Below are 13,545 nucleotides of genomic sequence, written 5' to 3'. Positions count from 1 at the left end.
AGACATCCTTCCTCTCTCGACACACTAATTAATTGATCCCAGTGTAGTCTGGGGGCTGGTGCTGGTATGCCAAGCTCTAAAACTAATTCACCCTGGGAAGCTTTGCAACATTCCCATCTGATAAGGTGCTGGGATTATTTATTATTCAAGGGGGTGCCCTGGGTCAATCTGACCCCTGAAATCAGGATGGTGCCTGGCCAGGACTCACCCGCTCTCCTTGCTTTTGTAGACCTTCTCCCGAATGTGATTGTGGCGGGTGTTCTTCAGGGACTGTACTTGACCGATTCCGACTCCGAAACCCATAATGAACCGGACGGCGCTGGAACAGTGAGACTCCACATTCCAGGACCAGAGAGCATTGTCTGACACAGCTTCGTTCACTAAGATTTATTTTGAAAGCTGCCTTGTTCAAACACTCCTGAGGCACGTTATTGAATGTTACTGAACCCCATTTCTTCCACTCCCGTTTACCGTGCACTTCGAAGGTTAAGATGTGCACTTCCTGGGTTAAGGGGGAGAGGATTATGAGCATCAGACGGCACGATAAGTGGGTGGTGCAGAGTCACTCAGCTTTCACCCCTGGGTTAACAGGTAGTGCCGTATTAAGGGATTATTGACCGTCATCAGCTGCCTGTATATGAAATGAATTGAGCAATCCCATCTCAGACCCATCAATAATCTCACAATCACAGGCAAGTTAGTGAGAGAAGTGAACAAAATGTCACAGTGATGGTAGTAGTTACTGATCTGAGATTAAGGCACATCTTGTGTTTGATGGGACAGTGTAGAGGGAGCTTTACTCTGTGTCTCACCCGTGCTGTACCTGCCCTGGGAGTGTTTCACTTTTCTTGATGGACATTGTTTGAGGTTTTTTTCAAATCAGCAAATTTCACTTTAGTAAAGTTTTTAATCTGGCACTGTGTATAGAACAGGGTAGAGTGCAGATAAACTTCACTCCAAGTATTGTTTGATCTCTGTAACTGGCTCTCAGCACTATGAACGCATGTGTTTCATTTATAAAATAACATTAAATGTATCAATGTTTGCTGCTGTGACTTGGGTGAAGATGCTGTGTGGATTGGCAGATTGTCTGGGCCAGTCAGACCCAGCAGTAACCGGCCATGGTGGGTGCTGCAACTGCAGGCGAGGGGGTTGGGGGGTGGGGGGGGTGGAAAAAGAAGGGACCCGCTGCCCAGGGGGGCAGGATCATGGAGCCTCGGACAGTAAACACACACCCGCCTTGGCGAAGTGATCACTCCGGTTCAGTTCTCATCACTGGTATAACCCTCTATTTTCTCACTCCTCTTTCCCCCCAAGGAATGAGTGTTGAGGAGCACACTGTCCAATCTGAGCTATCCCAGCTGTGGGTATTGGTTTACCAATCATGCCCTCTAAGCGCAGGAGCCTATTCAATGAGCCAATGTCCTAGAACTCCCAGACCCTTGAACCACTGCCGTCAGTGTTCTAAGTGATGACCCCCTCCCCACATCCACCGCAATGAATGAAGCTTTGCCACCAGCACCGACACTCCCAGAACACACGAGAGAAAAACCCAGCCTGTGCAGAGAATGTGATCAGGCGTGTCTCCCACGCCCCAGGAGGGGCCTCCCTTGGCCCACACACACCACCATAAACCAGTCTATTAGAAAACCCAGCGACGTTTATTGGTGCTGTGGACAGTCTGCATGGTTGTGTTTTCTTTTTACAAAGCTGATAACCAGAGCTCCTGGAATGTTCGGATATCTACAAAGGCTGGAAGCCCAGGATTGGGATAAAGTGAAACGGGTATCTCCCAGCTTGGCCACTGGCGCTGAAAGCATCATGCCTGGGCAGAGGGCCCATCACCAGCAGACGGCTCACTCTTTGGCAATGGCATAGGGTTTGTCCACCTCGATCTTCCCGCAGTCGGCGATGACCACGTCCTTCAATGGTTTATCTCTGCTGTCTGTCTTTAAAGCCTCAATTTTCTGTATAATCTCCTGCAACAAAATACAGGCAGCGTTACATTTTCAAAACACAAGGAATCCATTCAACACAGACCCCCGCATCCGGCGCAATCATCCTCTAGACTCGACACACTCCTGGACAGCCTCCCAGCTTCCACCCTCTGTAAACTTCAGCTCATCCAAAACTCTGCCCCCGTGTCCTAACTCGCACCGAGTCCCGTTCACCCATCACCCCCTGTCCAAACTCGCACCGAGTCCCGTTCACCCATCACCCCCTGTCCTAACTCGCACCGAGTCCCGTTCACCCATCACCCCCTGTCCTAACTCGCACCGAGACCCGTTCACCCATCACCCCCTGTGCTCGCTGACCTACAATTGGCTCTCAGTCCAGCAACACCAAGATTTCAAAATTCTCATCCTCATGTTCGAATCTCTCCATGGCTTCGCCCCTCCCCATCTGTAACCCACTCCAGCCCCACAACCCTCCGAGATCTCTGCGCTCCTCCAATTCTGGCCTCTTGTGCATCCTATTTTTCACTCCACCATTGGTAGCCGTGCCTTCAGTTGCCTGGGCCCTAAACCCCCCTTAAAACCGACCTCTTTGACCAAGCTCCTGGTCACCTGTCCTAATATCTCCGTATGTGGCTCGGTGTCAAACTGTTTGGTCACGGTCCTGTGAAGCGCCGTGGGAAGTTTTACTATGTTAAAGGCGCAGTGTAAGAGCGAGACGGGCACAGCCTCCCACCCAATGAGTTAATATCCAAGAGAGAGAATCACCACACAATGACACGAGTGCAGCCTTCAGTATAGAGCCCCCAGCCCAAAGCAGCCTCTTGGGCAAAGGGGGGGGGGGGGGGGGAGAAAACACACTCCTAAGTTGGAGGTGCTGCTATGCCCCCACCCCGCCCCCTACAGCTCGGTGGGAGGCTCTCGCCGGGAGTGAACCGCAGGGCCCCAGGCTCTCTCTGGGCCGTCGGTAGAACAGATCCCACCCCCGCTGCTGCTTTTCAGCAGGAATCTGAGCCAGACGTGGATCGGCGCAGCCAGTGACCGTCCGCCACTCCAGCTATTCGCCAAACACGCTACCGACTCCCCCAACTCCGCCGCCGAGGCTCTGGTACCTGGCTGGTGCAGGCACAGCGAGCGCTCAATCAATGCAGTAGGTAAACGAGGAACAGCAAAGTCACGGGGAGTAGGTGCCCAGTGAGTGTCAGCACCGGTAGCCAGGGGTACAGAGCTAAGGCGGGTACACCGAGTTGAGGTGTTGCCCCAGCAGTGTGGGGGGCAACATCCTGCCAGCTTTCATTCTCATACACACAGGACAAGCGGCCAGGAATCAGAATCCTTACATATCCTTCGATGACTTTGCCAAACACGACGTGCTTTCCATCGAGCCACCCGGTCTTGGCTGTGGTGATGAAGAATTGGGAACCGTTGGTGTCTTTGCCGGCGTTGGCCATACTGACCCAGCCACGCCCGTAGTGTTTCAGCTTGAAGTTCTCATCGGGGAAACGGTCACCATAGATGCTCTTCCCTGTATGACGGAGATTGGAGACGGGAGAGGGAGATAGAAAGTGTTAGTCCAATCTCTCAACTGGAAACAGCCTCAATGTCTGCATCAACCCACGGGAGCCACACCGGCACCAGGGAAGATCAGAGTGCATTTGGTAAGGCGTTTGGAACAAGTACATTGGGAGATAAAGTCAAACTGACTGAAGAGAAATGTCAGAGCAATGAATCACTGAGGCACACGGTACTCCACAGGGAAAGGAGATTAACTGGGGGAGTAACAGCAGCTCAGCCCCAGAGCGAGCGAGCGAGCGTGCATGCGCGTGTCTGACTCCGCAAAATTCAGAGCGCAGATGGACAATTCCGGCTGTCCCGGTGCGCTCCGAGTGAAGACAGTCAGGTTTCATCTCCGATGACATAAAATCCTGAAGCCGGAGCTTGGGGCAGCAGGAGGAACAGTCATCGTGGGGAAAACACAGAACACAGGGCGAGGTCGCCCCCCCCCCCTCCACACACACAGGGCGAGGTCGCCCCCCCCACAATCACAGGGCGAGGTCGCCCCCCCCACAATCACAGGGCGAGGTTGCCCCACCCCCCACACACACAGGGTGAGGTCGCCCCCCCCCCCACACAGGGCGAGGTCGCCCCGCCCCAACACAGGGCGAGGTCACCCCGCCCCCAACACAGGGCGAGGTCGCCCCCCCCCCCCCCACACACACATACACACACACACAGGGTGAGGTCGCCCCCCCCCCACACACAGGGCGAGGTCGCGCCCCCCCCCACACACAGGGCGAGGTCGCCCCCCCCCACACAGGGCGAGGTCGCGCCCCCCCCCACACACAGGGCGAGGTCGCCCCCCCCACCCCACACAGGGCGAGGTCGCACCACCCCCCCCACACACAGGGCGAGGTCGCCCCCCCCCCACACACACACACACAGGGCGAGGTCGCCCCCCCCAACACAGGGCGAGGTCGCCCCCCCCCCCCACACACACACACACACACACAGGGCGAGGTCGCCCCCCCCCCCCCACACACAGGGCGAGGTCGCCCCCCCCACACACAGGGCGAGGTCGCCCCCCCCACCCCACACAGGGCGAGGTCGCCCCACCCCCCCACACACAGGGCGAGGTCGCCCCCCCCCACACCACACACACAGGGCGAGGTCGCCCCCCCCCACACACACACACACACACAGGGCGAGGTCGCCCCCCCCACACACAGGGAGAGGTCGCCCCCCCCCCACACACACAGGGCGAGGTCGCGCCCCCCCCACACACACAGGGCGAGGTTGCCCCCCCCACACACACACACAGGGCGACGTCGGCCCCCCCCACACACAGGGCAAGGTCGGCCCCCCCCCCCACACACACAGGGCGAGGTCGGCCCCCCCCCCACACACACAGGGCGAGGTCGGCCCCCCCCCCCCACACACAGGGAGAGGTCGGCCCCCCCCCCACCACACACACAGGACGAGGTCGGCCCCCCCCCCCCACACACAGGGCGAGGTCGGCCCCCCCCACACACAGGGCGAGGTCGGCCCTCCCCACACACACACACAGGGCGAGGTCGGCCCCCCCCCACACACACACAGGGCGAGGTCGGCCCCCCCCCACACACACACACAGGGCGAGGTCGCCCCCCCCCCACACACAGGGCGAGGTCGCCCCCCCCCCCCCACACACAGCGCGAGGTCGCCCCCCTCTCTCTTAGGCAGTCCCCCGGGACCGAGGATGACTTGCTTCCACATTAAAAATATGAGTTCTCAGGTGACTGATGAGTCCAATGTGGGACCTACAGTCTCTGTCACAGGTGGGGCAGACGGTGGTTGAAGGGGCGGGTGGGTGGGGTGCTTGGGATGACGTGCGCTCCTTCCGCTGTTTGCGCTTGGCTTCTGCTTGCTCCCGGCGAAGAGACTCGAGGTGTTCGGCGCCTTCCCGGATGCTTCTCCTCCACTTTGTGCGGTCTTGGGCCAGGGATTCCCAGGTGTCGGTGGGGATGTTACACTTTTTCAAGGAGGCTTTGAGGGTGTCCTTGAAGCGTTTCCTCTGCCCACCTGGGGCTCCCTTGCCGTGCCGGAGCTCCGAGTAGAGCGCTTGTTTTGGGAGCCTCGTATCGGGCATGCGGACGATGTGGCCCGTCCATTGGAGCTGATCGAGCGTGGTCAAAGCTTCGATGCTGGGGATGTTGGCCTGAGCAAGAACACTGACATTGGTGCGCCTATCCTGCCAATGGATTTGCAGGATCTTGCGGAGGCAGCGTTGGTACCTCTCCAGTGCTTTGAGGTGCCTGCTGTACATGGTCCATGTCTCTGAGTCATACAGCAGGGCGGGTAGCACTGCTCCTCTGTAGACCATGAGCTTAGTGCCGGGTTTGAGATCCTGGTCTTCAAACACTCTCTTCCTCGGGCGACCGAAGGCTGCACTGGCACACTGAAGGCGGTGTTGGACTTCGTCGTCGACGTCTGCCCTTGTTGACAGTAGGCTCCCGAGGTATGGAAAGTGGTCCACGTTGTCCAAGGCCTTGTCGTGGATTTTGATAATCGGGGGGCAGCACTGTGTGGCGGGGGCAGGTTGGTAGAGGACCTTTGTCTTACGGATGTTTAGTGTAAGGCCCATGCTCTCGTACGCTTCGGTGAAGGTGTTGACAATGGTTTGGAGTTCGACCTCTGAGCGCAGACGCAAGCGTTGTCTGCATACTGTAATTCGACGACAGAGGATGGGACGACCTTGGATCTGGACTGGAGGCGACGGAGGTTGAACAGTTTCCCATTTGTTCTGTAAATTAGCTCCACTCCAATAGGTAGCTTACTGAGGGTGAGATGGAGCATTGCAGCAAGGACAGCACGGTGGCATAGTGGTTAGCACTGTTGCCTCACAGCGCCAGGGACCCGGGTTCGAATCCGGCCTCGGGCGACTGTCTGTGTGGAGTTTGCACATTCTCCCCGTGTTTGCGTGGGTTTTCTCCGGGTGCTCCGGTTTCCTCCCACAGTCCAAAGATGTGCGGGTTAGGTTGATTGGCTATGATAAATTGACCCTTAGTGTTAGGGGGATTAAATACATGGGGTTACGGGGATAGGGTGGGGTATGTGTTGGTGTAGGGGTTATGGGGATCGGGTGGGATATGTGTCGGTGCAGGCTCGATGGGCCGAAATGGCCTCTATCTGCACTGTGGGGTTTCTGTGATTCTGAAGGAAGATTGAGAAGAGCGTTGGTGCGATGACACAGCCTTGCTTGACCCCGGTTCGTACGTGAATTGGGTCTGTGATGGAACCGTTAGTCAGGATCACGGCTTGCATGTCGTCATGAAGTAGGCTGAGGATGGTGACAAACTTGAGGGCAGCCGAATTTGAGGAGGACACTCCATAATCCCTCACGGTTGACAGTGTCGAAGGCCTTTGTGAGATCAAAGAAGGCCATGTACAGCAGTTGGTGCTGTTCCCTGCATTTCTCTTGTAATTGACGTGCGGTGAAGATCATGTCCATTGTGCCCCTTAGTGGGCGGAATCTGCATTGCGACTCTGGGAGGAGCTCTTCGGCCACTGGGAGAAGGCGATTGAGGAGGATTCTTGCGACGACTTTCCCTGTGGCAGACAGCAGGGAAACTCCTCTGTAATTACCGCAATTGGACTGGTCACCTTTCTTGAAAATGGTCACAATTACGGCGTCTGAGATCCCCTGGCATGCTCTCCTCCTTCCAGATAAGAGAAATGAGTTCATGAATTCACGCCAGTAGTGCTTCTCCGCCATGCTTTAGTACCTCGGCGAGGATTCCATCTGCTCCTGAGGCCTTGTTGTTCTTCAGTTGTCGGCTGGCCTTTTCAACCTCTTGCCGGGCTGGGGTTGTGCCGAGATGGTGACGGGTAGCATGCTGTGGGATGGAGTTGAGGACACTCGCGTCGAAGACAGAATCGCAGTTAAGGAGATCGAAGTGCTCCTTCCAGCGGGCACTGGCTGCCTCTGTCCTTGATGAGTACCTCTCCGTTCTTGGCCCGCAGTGGGGTAGGACCTTGGGTGCTTGGGCCGTAGGTGTGGTCTTGACTGCGCTAAAGAATCCACGCACGTCGTGGTTGTCGGCTAGCTGCTGGATCTCCTGCGCTTTCTCCACCCACCATCTGTTCTTTAGGTCGCGAGTTTTTTGTTGGACCTCGGCCTTCAGGCTTCTGTAGAGCTGCTTTCTTGCTCTCGAGTTCTGTTGCTGTTTCCAGATCAGGAATGCCTTGCCCATGCGGCTTATTAGCTCCAGCGCGAAGTCACCTCCCCCCACACACACGACACAGCGCGAGGTCACCCCCCACACAGGAAAAGTTCCCATGGATTGGAGGGTAGTTAATGTAACCCCACTATTTTAAAAAGGTGGTAGAGAGAAAACGGGGAATTATAGACCAGTAAGCCTGACATCGGTAGTGGGGAAAATGCTAGAGTCCATTATGAAAGATGTAATAGCAGAGCACTTGGAAAACTGACAGGATCGGACAAAGTCAACACGGATTTACAAAAGGTAAATCGTGCTCAACTAATCTACTGGGATTTTTTTGAGGATGTAACTGGTAGAATAGATAAGGGAAAACTAGTGGATGTGGTGTATTTGGACTTTCAGAAGGCTTTCGATACGGTCCCGCATGAGAGATTAGCATGCAAAGTTAAAGCACATGGGACTGGGGGTAAGGTACTGACTTGGATAGAGAACTGATTGGCAGACAGGAAGCAAAGAGTTGGAATAAACGGGTCTTTTTCCGAGTGGCAGGCAGTCACTAGTGGGGTACCGCAGGGATCGGTGCTTGGACCCTGGTTATTCACAATATATATTAATGATCTAGACAAGGGAACTAGATGTAATATCTCCAAGTTTGCAGACGACACAAAGCTGGGTGGGTGTGTGTGCTGTGAGGAGGATGCAGAGAAACTCCAGTATGATTTGGACAGGTTGGGTGATTGGGCAGATGCATGGCAAATGCAGTATAATGTGGATAAATGCGAGGTTATCCACTTCGGTGGCAAAAACGGGAAGACAGATTATCTGAACGGAAATAGATTGGGAAAAGGGGACGTGCAACAAGACCTGGGTGTCCTTGTGCACCAGTCGCTGAAGGTAAGCATGCAGGTGCAGCAGGCGGTTAAGGCAAATGGTATGCTGGCCTTCATAGCAAGAGGATTTGCGTACAGGAGCAAGGATGTCTTGCTGCAGTTGTACAGGGCCTTGGTAAGACCACACCTTGAGTATTGTGTGCAGTTTTGGTCACCTTATCTGAGGAAGATGTTCTTGCCATGGAGGGAGTGCAGCGAAGATTCACCAGACTGATACCTGGGATGGCAGGAATGACGTATGAGGAGAGATTGGGTCGATTAGGCTTATATTCGTTAAGAGTTTAGAAGAATGAGAGGGGATCTCCTTGAAACTTATAAAATTCTAACAGGACTAGACAGACTAGATGCAGGAAGGATGTTCCCGATGGCGGGGGAGTCCAGAACCAGGGGTCACAGTCTAAGGATAAGGGGTAAGCCATTTAGGACAGAGATGAGGAGGAATTTCTTCACCCAGAGAGTGGTGAACCTGTGGAATTCTCTACCACACAAGGCAGTTGAGGCCAATTCATTAAATATATTCAAGAAGGAGTTGGATATATTTCTTGAGGCTAAAGGGATCAAGGGATATGGGGAGAAAGCAGGGACAGGGTACTGAATTTGGATGATCAGCCATGATCTCATTAAATGGCGGAGCGGGCTCAAGGGGCCGAATGGCCTACTCCTGCTCCTATCTTCTATGTTTCTATGACACAGCGTGAGGTCACCCCCACACACGCCGTGTGATCACCACACTCACCACCAGTGCCATCTCCACGGGTGAAGTCTCCTCCCTGGACCATGAACTCTTTGATCACGCGGTGGAATCTGCTGTCCTTGTAGCCAAAGCCTTTCTGCAGAGAAAGCAGGAGTGATTAAGCGGGGGGACTAACAGCAGCCCGACCCCAGAGCGAGCGTGTATGCGCGTGTCTGACTCCGCAAAATTCAGAGCGCAGATGGACAATTCCGGCTGTCCCGGTGCGCTCCGAGTGAAGAGAGTCAGGTTTCATCTCCGATGACATAAAATCCTGAAGCCGGAGCTTGGGCAGCAGGAGGAACAGTCATCGTGGGGAAAATGGAGAAATACTCACCTCCCCTGTCGACAAAGCAACGAAGTTTTCAACCGTCTTCGGAACAGTCTTCCCAAAAAGACCAAACACTACACGACCCGCATCCTCATCGCCGATCTTGATATCAAAATACACCTACAGGAGGGGAAATCAGACTGCAGTGAGCTCACACTGGGCAGGAGCACACCACCACTCAACCAGCAGTACACGCACACAGGGCCAGTCAGCCTCTGAACAAGGCGGAGCCCCAAGAGATCCATTAACCACGACTGACCTCACTCCACACACCCTGGACCAATGTTCCCCTTAAGCCACGTGGGCACGCAGCAGTCTGGAGGTCCTGCACAGGCTCTGGCTTTACAATGGAAATAACCGGGCATGTGAAAGAAATGAAGTGCTCCATGCAGTCCCTTAAAGTTCATAATAAATTAGTGGGAACATTGCCCTGGCCCCCATCTCGCTGTAGTGCGGGGGGGGGGGGGGGGTAAAGAGAGGAATTTTCTAGTTTTAAATCAGCTGGGAGTAGAGTGGGCTGTGATCAGAGGAGGCGCAGAGCTGCCCTGGTTAGACTCCAAGTCTGTGCGGTGTGCTCGCTCATTCCAAGGTGCCTGGCAGCAACCACGGTTACTGTGGCTGCCAAATCTCCCTGATACGGTAATAACTCCATACCTGGCACTCTCCACAAGATCGCCCAGGGAAAGGTTAAAATTCATTTTGAAGGCAATATCTTCCCATTGCTCAATCTAACAGGAGCTGTGCAGCAAACACGGCCCTCCCCCAGAGCCAGGGAGGGGACCGAGACACCGAGCGATGCGGTGTGCAAGGAGCATCACATACAGCTGAAGGAAATTTCATTTACAGCTTGCAGAGGAAGTGATGCTGGGACAAGGACAGCCTGCCCTCCCCGGGCTAGAGGAGAGTCCGGGAATACTGCAGGACAAAGAAAATCACATCACAGGCCCCAACAATGCTCGTCCTCTCCCAGCGCCAGCCAGCCAGCTTCCATTGACCCCCCGGGGAAACTGAACACGGGGGGGGCGGTAAGGCTGCAATTAATCTAATAGGGACAGGGTAATTGTTAACCAGATGACACTGAATTACAGGAGCCAAACTGCTTTCCCCCCCCCATCTCCAGAACTCCATCTCCCAGACCCCCAATCTCCACCCCCCCCATTCCCCCACTTATGGCTAAAGGGATCAAGGGATATGGGGAGAAACAGGGACAGTGTACTGAATTTGGATGATCAGCCATGATCTCATTAAATGGCGGAGCAGGCTCGAGGGGCCGAATGGCCTACTCCTGCTCCTATCTTCGATGTTTCTACCCCCCCCTCAATCCCCATCCTCCCCCAAAACCCCCCCTCTGACCCCACCCCCCTCCATCTCCCCCCAAAACCCCCCCTCTGACCCCACCCCCTCCATCTCCCCCCAAAACCCCCCCTCTGACCCCATCCATCTCCCCCCAAAACCCCCCCTCTGACCCCACCCCCTCCATCTCCCCCCAAAACCCCCCTCTGACCCCATCCCCCCTCCATCTCCCCCAAAACCCCCCCTGACCCCATCCCCCCTTCATCTCCCCCCCTTCATCTCCCCCCAAAACCCCCCCTCCAATCTCCCCCCCAGACCCCCCTCCAATCTCCCCCCCCGACCCAGACCCCCCTCCAATCTCCCCCCAGACCCCCCTCCAATCTCCCCCCCACCAGACCCCCCCTCCAATCTCCCCCCCCAGACCCCCCTCCAATCTCCCCCCCCCAGACCCCCCTCCAATCTCCCCCCCGACCCCCCTCCAATCTCCCCCCCACCCAGACCCCCCCTCCAATCTCCCCCCCACCCAGACCCCCCCTCCAATCTCCCCCCCACCCAGACCCCCCCCTCCAATCTCCCCCCCAGACCCCCCTCCAATCTCCCCCCCCACCCAATCTCCCCCCCAACCCAGACCCCCCTCCAATCTCCCCCCCCCACCCAGACCCCCCTCCAATCTCCCCCCACCCAGACCCCCCTCCAATCTCCCCCCCCCACCCAGACCCCCCTCCAATCTCCCCCCCCCACCCAGACCCCCCTCCAATCTCCCCCACCCAGACCCCCCTCCAATCTCCCCCACCCAGACCCCCCTCCAATCTCCCCCCCACCCAGACCCCCCTCCAATCTCCCCCCCCACCCAGACCCCCCTCCAATCTCCCCCCCCCACCCAGACCCCCCTCCAATCTCCCCCCCCCACCCAGACCCCCCTCCAATCTCCCCCCCCCACCCAGACCCCCCTCCAATCTCCCCCACCCAGACCCCCCTCCAATCTCCCCCCCCACCCAGACCCCCCCTCCAATCTCCCCCCCAGAACCCCCCCTCCAATCTCCCCCCCAGACCCCATCCAATCTCCCCCCCGCAGACCCCCCTCCATCTCAAATTCAAATCGCTTTATTGGCATGACAAGTTACATCTTATGTTGCCAAAGCATCGAAAAACATTCATGGTTGTACACAAAAATACAGATCTATCCATAGTGTACAAACAGATATATCCCCGAGTGTATAAATATACATTCATATAATTTGTATATACTCTTTTCTTATATTTAGTGGTTGTCCCTCTGTTTATGGCAAGCTGTAACATAGTGTGCCGCTAGTGTTACACAATTTCTCTCTTCCCCTAGTAGGTATGGGAGTTTTTGGTCGTCATTCAAATTTCTGAATTCCGGGCATATTTTTGTGAATTTTGGGTAGAAATTCTCCCTTATGCCCTGATATTTTCTACAAGCTGTGAGGAAGTGTATCTCTGTCTCCACCACTCCCTGACTGCAGTGAGAGCATATCCTGTCCTCTCTTGGTAGCCGGGTCTGCCTGTGTCTACCTTTTTCGATCGCCAGGCTATCACAGAATCACAGAAACCCCACAGTGCAGATAGAGGCCATTTCGGCCCATCGAGCCTGCACCGACACATATCCCACCCGATCCCCGTAACCCCTACACCAACACATATCCCACTCTATCCCCGTAACCCCACGTATTTAATCCCCCTAACACAAAGGGTCAATTTATCATAGCCAATCAACCTAACCCGCACATCTTTGGACTGTGGGAGGAAACCGGAGCACCCGGAGGAAACCACGCAAACACGGGGAGAATGTGCAAACTCCACACAGTCACCCGAGGCCAGATTCGAACCCGTTCACTAAGTCTGTACATTGTCAAGGTTTTTCTCAGTTTGCTATCCTTTACCATGGTCAGGTAATCAGCCATGTTGTATTGTCTGTTTAGGGCCAAGTAGCAATTGAGTTTGCTTTGGGTTTTTGTTGTTTCTGCCCAATATGACAGATATTTTTCCTTTTGCTTAGCGACGATTGTGTTGGGTCGAATTGTGTGTGTTACGCTGTCACTGTCCTGGGGCTGGTTATTGTTAGTAGTGACTTCACTGAGTCCCGGGACTAGTTGACTGAGGGTATTCTTCTTTATGGTCCTCTCTTGGCATTTCAGGGCTTCGTAATGATAGCATTGGGGGTTGCTCATTTCTAGGTGTTTCCAAAATTTGGTGGCTCTTTTTTGGATAGTGATTATTAATGGATATTGGCCTAGTTCTGCCCTGCATGCATTGTTTACGGTTTTCCTTTGAGTCCGGAGGATACTTTTACAGAATTCTGCATGTAGGATCTCAATTGGGTGTTTGTCCCATTTGCAAATTCTTGTTGTGTTAGCGGTCCCCACACCTCACTGCCATAGAGTGCAATTGGTTCAATTACTGAATTAAAAAGTTTGAGCCAAATGCTAATTGGGATTTCTATTTGGATTGATTTTTTAATGGCATAGAAAGCCCTTCTTGCTTTCTCTTTCAGTTCATTCACAGCCAGATGAAAATTTCCCGTAGAACTGATTTTTAAGCCCAAGTATGTCTCCCCCCCAGACACCCCTCCATCTCCCCCCAGACCCCTCTCCAATCTCCCCCCCAGACACCCCTCCAAACCCCC

At 55.0% G+C, this 13,545-nt stretch overlaps 2 protein-coding genes and 2 non-coding genes across 7 annotated transcripts in view; 1 reads left to right on the top strand and 3 right to left on the bottom strand.

Annotated features, from left to right (window-relative positions):
• Positions 1-13,545, top strand: part of LOC147097448 (sorting nexin-22-like) — a 65,208-nt gene that overhangs the window by 18,904 nt on the left and 32,759 nt on the right. Inside the window, exon 7 of one of the 4 annotated variants that reach the window (XM_085972443.1) lies at positions 230-1,048. The exons of the other annotated variants lie outside the window; for them this stretch is intronic. Within the exon in view, the coding sequence (XP_085828569.1) occupies positions 230-366 (137 nt within the window). The 3' untranslated portion in view covers positions 367-1,048. Of the gene's footprint in view, positions 1-229; positions 1,049-13,545 lie in introns of those variants that run through there. 4 annotated transcript variants of the gene reach the window in all.
• On the bottom strand, positions 1,641-9,746 carry LOC147097449 (peptidyl-prolyl cis-trans isomerase B). Its single transcript, XM_085972446.1, has 4 exons — positions 9,612-9,746; positions 9,281-9,374; positions 3,296-3,480; positions 1,641-1,979 (listed from the first exon to the last, which is right to left on the bottom strand). Exons 2-4 carry the CDS (start codon positions 9,321-9,323, stop codon positions 1,857-1,859), a joined length of 351 nt encoding a protein of 116 aa, XP_085828572.1. The 5' UTR covers positions 9,324-9,374; positions 9,612-9,746; the 3' UTR covers positions 1,641-1,856.
• On the bottom strand, positions 3,777-3,920 carry LOC147097451 (small nucleolar RNA SNORA79). Its single transcript, XR_015074395.1, has one exon. It is a non-coding gene; the product is annotated as a small nucleolar RNA SNORA79 (small nucleolar RNA).
• LOC147097450 (small nucleolar RNA SNORA79) lies at positions 9,445-9,587 on the bottom strand. Its single transcript, XR_015074394.1, has one exon. It is a non-coding gene; the product is annotated as a small nucleolar RNA SNORA79 (small nucleolar RNA).

Source organism: Somniosus microcephalus, chromosome 32, assembly GCF_052327205.1.
Source record: "Somniosus microcephalus isolate GS21.2 chromosome 32, FLI_Smic_1.0, whole genome shotgun sequence".
In the NCBI taxonomy this organism is placed as follows: domain Eukaryota; kingdom Metazoa; phylum Chordata; class Chondrichthyes; order Squaliformes; family Somniosidae; genus Somniosus; species Somniosus microcephalus.
The sequence above is the reverse complement of the archived record's forward strand: the minus strand, read 5'-3'. Positions and strand labels throughout refer to the sequence as shown.